The 15,537-nt window shown below is 44.2% G+C and overlaps 1 protein-coding gene across 4 annotated transcripts in view; it reads right to left on the minus strand.

Moving 5' to 3' along the window:
- Positions 1–6,057: 6,057 nt before the first annotated feature.
- Positions 6,058–15,537, minus strand: part of ADAMTSL4 (ADAMTS like 4) — a 113,543-nt gene continuing 104,063 nt past the window's right edge. The window contains exons 12-18 of one of the 4 annotated variants that reach the window (XR_005774884.1): positions 13,541–13,745; positions 13,181–13,354; positions 12,225–12,398; positions 11,961–12,140; positions 11,732–11,876; positions 7,612–9,464; positions 6,058–7,225 (exon numbers count right to left, since the gene is read on the minus strand). Coding sequence is in view for 2 of the 4 variants with exons in the window: in XM_040412458.1 (XP_040268392.1) it covers positions 9,328–9,464; positions 11,732–11,876; positions 11,961–12,140; positions 12,225–12,398; positions 13,181–13,354; positions 13,541–13,745 (1,015 nt within the window). In the remaining 2 variants the exon portion in view is untranslated. Of the gene's footprint in view, positions 7,226–7,363; positions 9,465–11,661; positions 11,877–11,960; positions 12,141–12,224; positions 12,399–13,180; positions 13,355–13,540; positions 13,746–15,537 lie in introns of those variants that run through there. The other 3 variants (XR_005774883.1, XM_040412458.1, XM_040412459.1) reach the window with 3 other exon arrangements.

A 15,537-nucleotide genomic window follows, 5' to 3' on the forward strand; every position in this document is an offset into this window, starting at 1 on the left:
AGGAGTCAGTCTTCCAGCCATTCACCAGCATCATGCTGAAAATGTCAAGGTACATAAGGTAAACATAGGAACAGAACATTTCCGCCAGCCTGAACCTTCGCAGCAGCCTGCCCATAAAGACATATGAAAAACGATCAAATGCCTTTTCCTAATGAGGACCAGGCTGTCTGCGATCCTGCGGCCAGGAATGCCACAGGTCTGATCCAAGTGGATGATCCTTTAGCCAGTTGGCCAGTACTTTGGCGAGGATATTGTAGTCTACATTCAGGAGAGAGATGGGACACAAGTTTTTTTAAATCATGTCTCTCTACCTCTTCCGCTTACACAAGATCGTGATCATTCCCTCCCTCAATGACAGAGGCATTCGGCCTTCCACCATCTCCTCGTAAAGCTCCAACAGGTCAGGACCAATGAGGTCCCACAGTGCTATGTAGAACTCTGCTGAGAGACACTGCCCAGGGTCCTCCCAGGCCTGAAGGATGTAGTTAACCTACAAAAAGGCAGCTCTGTCAACTTAGACAGCTATAATGACCACTTGTACCACATCCAGAGTAAACTAAAAGCCAAACAAGTGGAATGTTTATATCAAAAGGTATCATTTATTATAAAATATAAATAATGGAGAACAACAGGATGTAATACAGTACACGGAGAAGCACAGGGTAAGTAAATTCATAGGAACCACCATAGAACTGCGCAAAATAAAGCACAGTTCTTGCGCAATGTGAAGCACAAAACAGGTACGACCAATAAAGCAAAAGCTAAGACTCTGGGCAACCAGATAAATATCACATATATGGTCTCCCTAATAAGGGTATGGTACACAAGTACCACAGGCCAGATATAGTAACCCCAGAGTCGTAGCAAGCATGCACGGTATGATGTAAATGTCACAATCAGCCAAAAACAGTGATATGATAAATACAAAATCACTAGGCTGAAGTCAAACCATAACTAACGTGCACCAAAGTACAAGGGACCCAGCGTGGATACATACAAGGGTACCCCGCAAGTAGCATGGAACCGCGCTAAATATAGGACGTACCTGAAGACATGGTGGCAAAATGAATGACCGGCCCTGGGCGCGAGACCTCGACGCGCGTTTCACCTCAACGGCTTCGTCAGGAGGTCATTTTTGGCTGATTGTGACATTTACATCATACCGTGCATGCTTGCTACGACTCTGGGGTTACTATATCTGGCCTGTGGTACTTGTGTACCATACCCTTATTAGGGAGACCATATATGTGATATTTATCTGGTTGCCCAGAGTCTTAGCTTTTGCTTTATTGGTCGTACCTGTTTTGTGCTTCACATTGCGCAAGAACTGTGCTTTATTTTGCGCAGTTCTATGGTGGTTCCTATGAATTTACTTACCCTGTGCTTCTCCGTGTACTGTATTACATCCTGTTGTTCTCCATTATTTATATTTTATAATAAATGATACCTTTTGATATAAACATTCCACTTGTTTGGCTTTTAGTTTACTCTGAAGGATGTAGTGGCAGAGCGCAGCTCCTCCACCATCAAGGGAGTGTCCATCGCCACCGCACCTGCAGGATCAAGGGTGTTAGTGATACCTGACATAAACCTATCAGCAGCATCTGAGTCTGTGGTCTTCGGGAAGTAGAGGTTGCTGTAGTAGTCTTGGACAACTCCCATCTTTCCTCCTTTCCCATGGTGATGTTTCTGGTCTTGTCTCGCAGCTCAGTCAGGGGCGTGGGGCTTCCTGAACAAAAAGCGTTACATTTCTCACCCTTCTCCAGGTGCTCTGCTTTGGAACGGAAAATGATACGCTTGGACTCAAAGTGTCTTTTCAGACCCAAGATGTGAACACAAAGTCGATGCAAGACAGCTGTGAGCCGTTGGGGGGGCTCCAATTGTAGTACACAGAGCCAGCCCCCATGGAGCCTACAGAGTCCGACAAGGACACCTGCGTCACCATCTCAATGAACAGTTTTGAGGAAGCATCCAAGTCAGTTCTTGCTGAGGTGAGCCCATCTTTTTCGATGGGGCAGTTAAAGTCTCCATCCAGCACAACTGCCCAGCTGGTGCTGTAGGAGCTCGAAAAGCCCCAATTTCTCACTCCTGACCAGGAGGGCATACATGTTGGTGAGCCTTAACCGGCTCCCCTGCCTACAAGATATCTGTGACCAGAAGCCTGCCTCAAACGAGCATTGTGGACAGAATAAAGTGTGAAAGTACTCCCCCTGATAAGGATAAAGACTCCTACAGCACCCATGCTGCCCCCACCAGACCAGTAGGGAGGGCCGTGAGACCACTGCCTGGCCAGATGCTTAAAGGACTACAAAGAAGACAAAACACATTCCTGCTGCATGTAAATATCACAACCCTGTGAAGGCAAAAAGTTTAGCACAGTCTGGAGTCTAGACCTATCCTTGATACTTCTCACTTTGGTGCTAAAGGTGTTAAGGTTACACATGCGGTAAGAGAAAAGATTTGGTTAGCACAAATCATACACCTTAGTTACCACTCCTGTTCGGCGGATCCTCGTCTTTGGTGACTGCTGGCTTCAGGAGCTCTAGCAGGCCCTCATCCTCCACCAGCTGCTCCATCACCCCTTCTTCCAGCAGTGGGTCCTAAATGACCTCCATTACCTTCTTTTTGAAAGACTCAGCACTCAGACTGTCCCTCTCTTTCTTCTTCTTCCTCTACAGGGTACCTATGGAGACAAAAGCAGGAAAATCCCCCAGGGTGAGGACTGCAGAAGTGGTTACAGGGGGGTTAGTACTGCTGCGGGGGAATGGGGAGGGGGGTTGGGGGTTGTAGGGTCCCGGAGACAGGACCAGTAAGGCAGAGCTAAAGAAAGTGAAGGAGATAGCCTTAGTGGGGGTGACAGGGGGCTGAGGACTCGGGAAGGGGGGCTCGGACTCTGGCTTGGGGAGTGGCCGAGGTACTCTTACCCTCCTTCTTGTTGGCCGCTGGGGCTGGAGTCGGTGCAGGCTTTGCACTCGCAGTCCCTTCGCTGCCACCGAAGTGCAAGTCTTGCCCTTCTTGGGACAGTCCTTGTAAATGTGGGCCACCAGTCCGCAGAAGTTGCAGGCAGTCTTCCTGGGACAGTGCTTGGATTTGTGCCCTGCCACTTGACAAATTCTGCAGGCAGTCTCTGTGCAGTCCTTCATGCTATGACCCTTCTTGCTGCCTTTCCTGCAGATCTGCAGCATGTCGGGGTAAAAGATGAGCCCTGAAGAATTGCCTAAAGTAAATGACTGATGCAGGTGTTGCACTCCTTCTGGGGCTGTGGAGTCCTAGTGCAAGTGACCTATAACAGACCACTTGCTGGTCCAGAAGCCGTTTCCTCCCAAGATGTGGGTGGGATTCCTCACCACAGTGCAATGCTTCAGGAAGGTCAAGATGTGTTGATTCAACATGGAAACAGTCACTCTCCTTTCTTCTCTTTGGACTGGGCACTTGCCCACAAAGTAGATGAAGGAGGAGACCGGCCTTTCAGCTTTCACCATCTCCCAGTAATGCTTACAAAAAGCCACAAAAGCAAAGGTGAAACATACCAGCGATGAAGGATTGAATGCTTACAGTTTGGGCTCATGATGTCCATATGAGCTGGGCAAGGGCTGCTTACTTGTAGAGGCCATGACTTAAGGCTGTGTGCAGTGGCAGCAGAGGACTGACCAATGTGAGCAATGGCTGTCAAGAGAAGGCCGGCTGGGGAGGCCTGCATGACTGTGTTTGGAGGAAGTGGTAGCCGCGGAGCAAAAGGTTAATGGGGAGTGTAGTGGCTTGAGGGTGGAGGAGGTGGGTTGAGGGCCATTTTGTTAGGAGGCCGGCAGGGATTGAAGCCCCTGCCTACATGACCCTATTTTTTTCTGGTTCTGGTTATAGTTGCAGGGGTGTAACTACCATAGCGGCAGACCATTCGACTGCTATGGGGCCCAGAGCAAGAGGGGGCCCAGTCTTAGTTGGAATTATCTCCTCTTCTACTGGAGGTGAAAACTTGGTCAGGACTCCAACCTCTGAAGGAACAACTTTTAGCAAATGAGGCAGTGGGAAAATGGCCCAAGGGTCATTGTAAGGGGTTTAGGCGGAAACCCTTCTGTCCTGTGTGGGGGGCCTGGTTTGATCCTTTCTATGGGCCCTTACTTCTCTATGGGTGTTAGATTTAGTGGTGTTGCGGCTGGGCAGTCGTTTTGTCATGGCACCCATGGCGGTAGGGATCCTTGGGAGTTGGTGGTAATGGTGGCTCTGGTGTGGTTGGGATGGAGCCAAAGAGACTCTGGTGGAGATCTCCCAGGTTTATTGCCCATGGTTGAATGATTCTGCCTCTGAGCTGGCACTTATCGGCTAGAGGTAATTTAACAGAACGGTTAGGCAGATATCCTTCAGGTTTTGGCGCTCCAAGGACCTTTCCCTGGCTTAATTCACTTAGGGAATGTACCCCAACTAAATAGGATTTGGGAAGGTGGAAGATATGGGGTAGCTCTACAAGAAAACCACACTTAGACATTATTGGGGAGATTTATAAAGCAAACAGAAAAATTGTCTTTGTTGCCCATAGCAACCAGTCACAGCTTAGCTTTCCATGTCATTTTCTGGTCTATTTGAAAGTGAAAACTGAGCTGTGATTAGTTGCTATGGGCAACCAGGGTATTTTTACTTTTAGTTAACTTTTAGGCAGTTCAAGAAACATATATTACACATATACACTACAGAATAGACAGAAGGTGAGAATAAAACCAAATTTTCCAAAAAATTTAATATTTTTTTTTACAATCTCTTTCCATAAGAACGAAAAACATAAAATCTTCTTTCTTAAAAAATAAATTAAAAAATTTACAAGAGAACAATGGACACAGTCTATAATGATGTAACAGCTTGAAAGACGGATCTCAGGATCGAGAAGAAATATGTTTTTGTAAGGCTTTCAGCAAAATGAAGTATACATTGAGGGTTGAAAATTGCCAAAAAGAAATATGAAATGACCTTAAAGTATAGCCTAAGGGGGTGGAGCATGACACAAATATTGAAAGAGAACAGTTACCATGCTCAGCCCCCGCAAGACATGCAATGTATCACTGTATTTTGACTGCAGCTTTCCTTTAAGCGACCTGGTAAAATATGAACCAGTTTCCATGGTTATCTGACGGTCTGCTTTATTACAATACTGATATGTGAGTCCAGGTTTGGGTGCGTATAGTCAAGTTTTATAACATGTCATATATGACCTCCCAGTGAAATTCTAGCCTGACATAAAGCGACAATTTGCCAGAATGGAAAGCCCCCTCCATAAGTGATTCCTGCTCTGGAGGATTAAATGCAACAGCCTACATGATTATATGCCCATTCATTCATTTGTATAAGCGCCATGTAATACTACATTTCCCCAGCAGTGGCCGCTGTTGGCTGCTAAATAGTAGCGGGCCATGTGAAGAACAGGGAGCTTCTATTGAAGCAATTCTCTACTGTATGACCTACAGTTGTGCAGAATATACAATATCAGAACGAATGGTAAAAGGGATCTTCACTGTTAAAGAGGTGGTCCGGGACTGTCAGCTGATCTATCCTTACTTGAAATTTGGGAGTAGTAGTTTAGCCACCAGTCGCCGATCATGTATGTCGGGCGGGTCTGCTGCCACACAGGCCCACCAGTGGTCAGAACAAATGGGCTATGGTGGTTATAGAGTGTAGTGGTGCCTGGGTACTACAGGTCAGCCATGCTCTTATGTACAGTTCTGTGCCATGACAAAGCTGAATGTCCCCGACACTCCCTTTAAGGGTTTAAAGTGCCCGCATTGGACACAGAGGAATAAGTGCCCCTGTTCTTGAGACAGGAGCAGGTCCCAGAGGTGGAACCATAATGGCATCTCCTATTAATATGCCCCTCTAAGGCAGTGGTTTTCAACCACTGTTGCAAAACTACAATTTGGGAGTAGTAGTTTAGCCACCAGTCGCCGATCACCGGTCTAAAAAAATAAAATAAAATTATAAAGCTGGACAGTGCCTGGTATTCAAGTGAATAAAGCTTAGCTGCAATTCCAGGCATAGCCCATGACTAAGGGAGACGCTACTGGGGGAAAAAAAAAAAGCATAACTACTTTTATAACCTAAAGATGCCCCTTTAAGAAGAGTTGTAGCATTTTTTCAGGTATGATCCTGGTGCGGCACGGCCTACACATGTGAACAGATCCTAAAGAAATCAGAAAAACTAGTGCACATAGGATGTTGGTGTCCACCTCAGTAACCAATCAGATTCAAAATAATGGCTGGAAAGTAGTTAAGGCACATATACGATTGGTTGGAAAGGACAAAGTCACAGTTTGGCGACAACTTGTGACACAATTCCCCCCCCCCCCCCCCCCCCCCCACACACTCAAGATGTACCCAATAAACGAATGCAACCAGTGTTTCCTATTGTATTCAATGCCTAAAACAAATGCTGACTTTTTGGATTTTACTACCCTTTTTACTATACTTTATCCAAGACCTCCCCATGTGAACCACCACTTGCCACGAAAACTCTGCTGTGGAAGTAGAGGGGTTAACTATCCTATATTATCGCCTGTCTTGAAGGAGTAGGATAAGCCATGGGTCACCAGAGGTTACATAATACTCTGGACATATATATATGTAGGTCCTGAGACAGCTTATTGAAAATCAGACTTGTCAGATGCACATCAGGGAAGCGGCCATTTTGTTGGTGGGACTAATTTGTAGCTGAGTGGGTTCCTGCCAATCAAGAACATCAACTCCCAAACTGAAAGATCAAGGAATATTTGTGAGGTTATGATTGAATTTTCAAGAGCACCAAGAGAAAATAAAGCTGCACTGTAATTGGTTTCTATGGGTAACAGTTTCATAAACTGCTCCATTATGTGCAGATCTAATGCATTTCTATGTAAAAAAAAAATTAAAGGGGTTGTCCATGGCCATTCTTACCTTCCAACAAATCTATAAAATGAAAGCCGCCATTCTGTATAACTGACAAGTGATTGTCTTAACATTCACAGTAATGATCTGGGATTTTACAGTAATTTGGAGAGGAAGAGGGTTAAAAGCACCATCAAAAACTCCCTGATCATATAATGTGCACCTCTTGCATACACATGGTGGAGGCATCCATCTTGTTGCATGATACGCCTCTCAATTAAACCCAGCACAACAAGTTATCAGGCGCCTGAACAAAGGTCTTCGATCCATAAACTTCATTCAGGACTCATAGTGTGGGATGTAGATAACACAAAATGGCTGCCTCTTCTGTGAATACAACACAAAATGGCTGCCTCTTCTGTGAATACAACACAAAATGGCTGCCTCTTCTGTGAATACAACACAAAATGGCTGCCTCTTCTGTGAACACAAAATGGCTGCCTCTTCTGTGAATACAACACAAAATGGCTGCCTCTTCTGTGAATACAACACAAAATGGCTGCCTCTTCTGTGAATACAACACAAAATGGCTGCCTCTTCTGTGAATACAACACAAAATGGCTGCCTCTGCTGTGCAGAGAAGAGAGGTGCACTCCGAAATGGAGGTCAGTCTCATCTTTTTGAGTAATATGAATCACTGGACTTAGCAATGTATACTCAGTAACCAGGACAATGGAAGTTGAACTGGAAACAAGACATTTTGCCAACAGTTGGGTTGAAGCTCCTTAGACAACAAGGTCAACTGTCAGACTGCTATAGGTTTAGCCCTTTGATTTAACAACCTGCCTTGTTTGGCATCTGTCTCAATATTTTCTCCAACTTTGCCAACACAGGCATCATACAATTACCAGAAACTAACAGTTACACAAAACTGTGGTGGCCAGTCACCAAAATCTTCCCTTAAAGGGCCCAGGATTAGAAAACCATGGCTGTTTTTTTCTATAAACAGTACCACAGCTGTCCACTAGCTGTGCCTGGTATTGCAGGTCGGCATCATTAGAGTGAATAGAACTAAACTGCAATACCAATCACAACCTATGGACAGGTGGAGGTGCGGTTTATGAAAGAAAGAAGACATGTTTTTCTAATCCTGTAAACCCCAAGAACATGGCCCTAATGAGTCATGTGATAAAACCAAGCGAAAGTCTCATGATCTTTAAGGCATTCTCCACTTTTATGATGAAATTGTATTTGCCAGAGTAACCCGAACACTGCATATATTTACCTTTTATACAGGTTTTTCATGTCAGCACTTTCCTTCCTTCCCCTGTTCTCATCATCAGTTCATCCTGGCAGGATGTTTACATGCAGAACTTCCTGTTTTCTAAACAAACCCAGCATGCCTTGCTCTAATGTTTCTCAGGGTTTGCTCTGCCTAGCAAACAGGTGTAGAAGATGTGACTACCGCAGAGAGAACAGGGTGGCAAGGGGAGCAAATCCCCAAGAAACATTAGCGCAAAGCAACAGGAAAACAGGAAGTTCTGCATGTAAACATCCTGCCAGGATGCAGTGATGCCGATAATAGGGGAAGGAAAGTGCTGACATGAAAAAGAGCTATATGGGACAAAAATATGCAGTGTTTGGGCCGATAAAAAATATCATTATGAAACTGGAGAACTCCTTTAATTACATGGCATCTACTTACATTCTGCTCCAGTCTTGAGAGAAAAATCTGTATGTAATCCCACTCCTAAAGGTCTCTTTCCACAAATAACGTGGTCTTGGGTAACAAAGATTGTCACCATACACAGGAAAAAAATTTGTGGGTTGACCTGGATAGAAAAACATGGCTGCCTTCTTTCAAAAATAGTGCCACACCTGTCCACAGGTTGGGTCTGGTATTGCAGCTTATTTACTTCAATGGGGCTGACCAGCAATACCAGGTACAACTAATGGGCAGGCGTAACACTGTTTTTGGAAGACAGCAGAGGACAACCCTCTTTTTGTCCTCTGTCTTTGTCTTTTGAGAATTTTGATTACTTTGCAAGCATGATCCAATAAGAGGGATTGTAAAAACTAGAGTGAGGGAAAGATGCCAAGAGTTGACTACAGCCACCGACTAGGTGTCCACTGGTCTTTACATGACCTTCCCCTACTGTTGATTGATTCCTATATGGCGCCAATATTATATGGCATAATGTGTTTCCCAAAAGTCACAGTTGCAATGTATGAGGATGGCGATATACCGGCAATCTAGCACCGTAAAAGAATTGGGAAAGCAAAATCCTCCGCCCCTACCCATGTGAGCAAGAGGAGAACATTAAAAGCAAAAATATACAATTCTGTCTTTAGCATTTCTCCGTTGGGACGTTTGGCCTGGAAAAAGCTTCCACCCGACATAGCGCTAAAGAGGTAAATAAATACTGTCTCTTCTGCATATATAAAATATAAAATCTGGTGAGGTGGGGGATGGCGACCTGCCCGCTATCGGCTCTCTGACGTCCTTCGTTGCAGGGAGTGGGCACAAGAGGAACAGCAAGCTTGTTTGTAATAGGCGTAGACACAGAGTCGTGCTTGCACCACCACGGCACAGTTGTGATACAAATCGCGGCAGTTGTTATCTGGATCGGAAAGAAAAATGATATGCTGTAATTGAGAAGATGCAAAAAGTTACATGGACTATAACATGCTACATGTACATGCAATTTATGTGTGTTTTTGGTCAGTGGGGTTATCTTAGGTTTTGGTATATAGGATAAAAAGTCTTTTTCATCCTGTATTTTATGAGCTGTTTAGAAATTTTTGTCTTAATGGATCGTTCCAATGGAGACATCCAATGTCTTTGTCACTTCCCAAAGGCACAGAAAGGGTAGTAACTCTTTGTTCTGGTGGTGAGTATCCAAAGTGGGGGACCCCCCAGTGGTATTACTATGAAATAACACTTTTGAACGAGTGAGGCATGTAGAAAAATCTCAATTCTAAAGTTTGCAAAACAGTGAGCGCTGCTCTGGAGTATAATAAAGGATGTAACTCAGGATCAGTACAGGATAAGTAATGTATCTAAACAGTGACTGCACCAGCAGAATAGTGAGTGCAGCTCTGGAGTATAATACAGGATGTAACTCAGGAGCAGTACAGGATAATTAATGTATGTACACAGTGACTCCACCAGCAGAATAGTGAGTGCAGCTCTGGAGTATAATACAGGATGTAACTCAAGATCAGTACAGGATAAGTAATGTAATGTATGTACACAGTGACTCCACCAGCAGAATAGTGAGTGCAGCTCTGGAGTATAATACAGGATGTAACTCAGGATCAGTACAGGATAAGTAATGTATGTACACAGTGACTCCACCAGCAGAATAGTGAGTGCAGCTCTGGAGTACAATACAGGATGTAACTCAGGATCAGTACAGGATAAGTAATGTGTGTACACAGTGACTGCACCAGCAGAATAGTGAGTGCAGCTCTGGAGTATAATACAGGATGTAACTCAGGAGCAGTACAGGATAATTAATGTATGTACACAGTGACTCCACCAGCAGAATAGTGAGTGCAGCTCTGGAGTATAATACAGGATGTAACTCAGGATCAGTACAGGATAAGTAATGTATGTACACAGTGACTCCACCAGCAGAATAGTGAGTGCAGCTCTGGAGTATAATACAGGATGTAACTCAGGATCAGTACAGGATAAGTAATGTATGTACACAGTGACTCCACCAGCAGAATAGTGAGTGCAGCTCTGGAGTACAATACAGGATGTAACTCAGGATCAGTACAGGATAAGTAATGTATGTACACAGTGACTGCACCAGCAGAATACTGAGTGCAGCTCTGGAGTATAATACAGGATGTAACTCAGGATCAGTACAGGATAAGTAATGTAATGTATGTACACAGTGATTCCTGAGCACCAATGGACAATCGGTAACCGACCCCGCACTTACCACATGCTATGTAAAATACTGGAGTCTTTAAAGCCAGAAGGGCGATATCAATTGGAAAAGGGTAAATTACAGACACTTGTGCTAGGTTGCTGTCTTTTAAAATGATGTGGAATACATTGGTACTTGTTACTTACTACACTTATAAAGGGGTTCTCCAGTTTCTCATCAGGATATGTCATTAATATAAGACTGGGGTACAGGTGAATCCCCCGGTGGGCCCCTGAGCAAGGTGGGGCCCTAGTCACATTACACAGTAGACTTACTGCACTACATACATATATAATCAATGTCCAGCACCTCAACCAGCCTATGCTCATATAAAAAAACTTGATAGATTATTAAAGAAACTCCCTGGTTTATTATTATAGACACAATCAGAGCTGAGATGACTTCTAGGTATAGAGGAAAGCTGCCAGTGTCCTCCTTTCCCCAGGACCTACCTTCTGAAAGTTGTTGCAAGGACCCCCATAGTCAATCATCTGGCTGCTGTGTGAGCAGGTAATATTTGAATGTATCCATACGGTGGGCCCCCCGAAATAAATTTTACTGGTGGGCCCTAGGCACCCCAGTCCAACACTGTGTTGAGCTAAATGTATTGGAAACTTTTTGAACTTGAAATGAGAGTTTGCTAATCTTTTTCGAGGCCCACCCAATACGTGTGTATAATGTAGGGGTAGATGGTATGGAAGATCAGTAGCACATAGTTTAGTCCATGCAACACATCAAATAAAACCTGGACACACGTGCCACTTAGCTCTGCAACTACAGCTAAGGCCTACAGTAATTAGGATTAATTCGAGCAGCTATAAGAATCACTCCACTACCATTGACTTGCACTGCAAAGCATTTACTGTGGTTTATTAACCTCTGAGCTGCTGGAGAGGTCTGCAATATCATGTCAGGTCAAGGCTGGATGGTTTCCTCTCTCTCCTCACCTACTACAGAGGAACAGGGCTGAGGATTACACGCGCGCTTCTCATCAGGCTTGGAATCCAGGTCACACTGTTGACTGTAAGTCTTGTCGGCTGCCAGGCACCGCACCTCTCTTACCTGCACGCCTCCTTCGCAAGACTGTGAACACTAAGAGGATGGAGAAAACCAAGAATGAGGTCGACTTTCAGAAATAGATTCTAGATTATGAAGGTGTTGGTTCACGCCACTCACTGTGCTCCAGGGGGTTGTGAACCAGCGTGACCCACAGGGTCCGGCATTACAGGACTGTAGGCTTGGTGGCTTCTCAAGATGAGCACACTCAGATGGGTCGGTCACGTTAAAGTCTGAGCCCATTTTGCTAATGCAGATCACATCACGTCTCTGCGAACCTTCATCACAATCTGTGGAACACTATAGAAGAGGAGAAAGAGACTCCATTGGTCCAAATTACCTAGAGAAACATGGACTATGTCCAACTGAAGTTGGCCTACATACCTGAGACCACGGTCCAGTGTACCACTTGACTGTCCGCTCACATGGCCCACTATTGCATACTCTCATGTCAGAAGGTTTATTCCCTGGGCAGCCATCTTGGGACTCATCCGTAGAAGAACTAGAGAGACAGAAGACTGAACGGCGCTGAATCCCAGGTCCACATTCTGAAGAACACTGTAAAGGAGAAGATCAACCTCATTCAAGTAAATGCTTCAATAGCGACATCTGTCCATGGAAAAGTGGTTCTATTTATGTGGGGGAAGGAGGCAGATCCTTTTTTTCTAATACTGTATAACTCCTTTGAGAACACTGGCACATGCCCAATGTACCAATACATACATTATCTCTATCAAGCTTATATAGACCAAGCAATTCCACTTGAGTTGACATGTAAGGTCATCCAGCCTTGAAGGTGTTGTATGGGATTACAAAAACATGGCTGCTTTCTTCCTCAAACAGCACTACACCAGTCCTCAGGTTGTGGGTGGCATTGCACTCATCCCTAATTACCTCAATAACACTGAGCAGAGGAGACCCATGGACAGGTATGGTGCTGTTTTAGAAAAAAAACTGCCATGTTTTTCTATGACAACTCCTGTAAGGTACGATTGGTCCAGCCATCATGAATTCCACTATGTTCCACTATGGAGACAGCCTCATCCAGGAGGAATCATTTTAGGTTGTTCTTTTGCAAAATCCCCCACCAACTATGTGCCGTTTATAGAGCTGGTGCTCACTTGCATGGCAGAAGAGAATTTGGGACCACCAACAGCAACCTCCACATTCCTAGTTATTCCTAAGAAAGTCATATATTCTTGTTTAGGGTCATAAAGGTTATATCTACTGTATCTTCACAAGCAATAAACCGCAGTAGGTGGGAACCAAAGGAATATGTATTATCATCATGTATGGGTCATACGGAGGTATATTGCTTTTAGATGTGTTCAGAGACTTACTGAGGAGCCCCAGTGATTGTGGAACCAGCTTCGAACGCAAGGTCCCATATCGCAGACCTCATTGGTCCTAGGACGGAGTCGGTTGCTGCATTCTCCCTCACCAATAACATCCCCTTGGTTACTGACACATCTGACATGACGAGTCCTTTGGCCAAGACCACACATGACTGAACACTGTAGATATAAAACAACAGCAGTCCTTAAGCTCTGGTTCATTCTAAGAAATATGAAGACCATACATAATATACAAACTACGGTCATTCATATTTTTGTTTCGCGTCATCTCTAAATCTTATTATCCATTATAGATCATGGCAGTCATTCTACAATCTATAGGAGTGTTCTTCAGGCGTTCTTTACCGAGCTCCAGTTGCTTTGGATCTCCCACTGGCTACAGATACGGAGTTGACACGTCTGAGTAACATTCGGTTTCACCAAGTGGCTGCACCTCTGTGGATGGACCATAGTGGTCCGATTGGCATACATCTGCCGACACAGGACTTGCCGATGCTGTATTCCACTGCCACAAGTCCTGCTGCAGACTGACCAGTTACCAGCGTCCCAGCTAAGGAGAAGTGAAGAACATGAAGTTGCATTAATAGAGGCAGTTAAAAAGACTCATTACATCTATCGGGGTTGTAAGAAATCAAGGGAAAGATCTTTATAACAAAGTTCTTGAATTTTTTTGTCTATAGGACTGGGATTCTCATCGTTCTCTGGATTCTACAAAGCCCTCGACATTCTGTTCCTAAATAAACACTATGGAATGAAACAGCCAAATTAGAATAAAGTTCTGTTTGTAGAACTCTGCTGGCTACCGGCGTACAATGCATTTTTCATCGTGACTCAGACAGTCCAGCGGCTTCCTAGTTCAATTGGGCCAAATCGGTGCTTCGACCAAAGCAGTTTGGCAGGAGAACCGTGGAAGAAAAACTTTGATGAGATTTATGATTATTAAAGTTGAACGAAAATGGCTGTAAAATGTTTCTTAAGAAACCGATCTATATTATCTCGGTTTTAATGGTTGGAAAATTGAGATCAGACCAAGCCTCAAACCATTCCTGATCCACCAAGCCATAGCTATTTCGAATAGACCCTTTCCATGTCCCTTTGGGCCTATGCCTGCAAAACCTGATACCCGATATCAAATTCATGTATTATGTATGTCAACAATCAAGGAATCTATTTAACTCAATTTAATCTTAACTCTGTTTAGCATGACCTACATAGAAGGAGGACAAAACTAAGTGAAGGAAGTAAGGTTCGGTATCACCTCTGTTAAGAAGTTGCAGATTCTGTCAAATCTGGTGGAAAAAAACGATGGACACTTCAGAGGAACCCTGGGGTCTGCTGGGTGACAGATTTGGCACTGCTTCATGGTTTCCAACATAAACGGAAACAATGACACAAATGTGAAGGTAGGGGCTGGGAAGAGCAGTACAAGTATACCTTTTGAAATGCTATGCTCATCATGGAGTATTGAAAATATGAAGTTTCATTCTGCTAGATTCTGCATCTGCAAGAGTCCAGGAGGAGGAGCTTCACCATGAAGCGCTTTCTGCATTAAGCTGCTTAACAACCACTCCCATCTGAATGCTACAGCTGCCATGGGGAGGGGCTGTGAGGTAGCTCAAAGTGGACAGCACAGTGAAGCTCCACCCTGGTCACTTGCAGACTCTGGCAGAATAAAACTTCTAATTCTCACTACTCCTGATGATAAAAACACCATAAAAAGGTATGTTTGCCCTGCTGTCCCTAGATCCTACTTGGTGCTGTCAACAGCCTGGTCAAAAGGGCTGACAGCCTTCCTTTAATTCCCCTGCAGAGCCACCACAGGGAAAATGAGGTATTACATGCTGTTCTTTGAAATCAGTGGGCCTCCATGAAAGCTGGGTCCTCCACAAAATGGATGCTCTTTGCTCTTTCTCCCTACCTACTAGATGAGGGTCCTGGATTGAGGATCCTCGTCTATTCACCTAGAATGCTCTAATATTGTACTAGAAAGGCAACCCCTTTAAGTTAACAAACAATAAGTCCAACACTCAACCAACAAAAAGATCTTTGATATGAACTATGTTATAGTCTTAGATGGAAGAAATTACATTAGGTATTCTACCCAGTGGGACAACTGTTTTCACTATGGTGAGAGGTCAAAACAGAATGGTGGGTTCTTCCTGCGTTTGGTGTCTGGTTTCTATACAATTTAGAGATCTTAATTTATACATTCCTAGAACTTCAGATGACCCTAAATGAAAATGTTTTATGTAGTCTTTATAGGATGTATTGCTCGTAATTGAGTTGGGAGTGGGGTGGGTATTTAAGAAGAAGAAGAGGAAGAAAATCCCTTTATTGTCCCT

Source organism: Bufo bufo, chromosome 11, assembly GCF_905171765.1.
Source record: "Bufo bufo chromosome 11, aBufBuf1.1, whole genome shotgun sequence".
NCBI classification, from domain to species: Eukaryota; Metazoa; Chordata; class Amphibia; order Anura; family Bufonidae; genus Bufo; species Bufo bufo.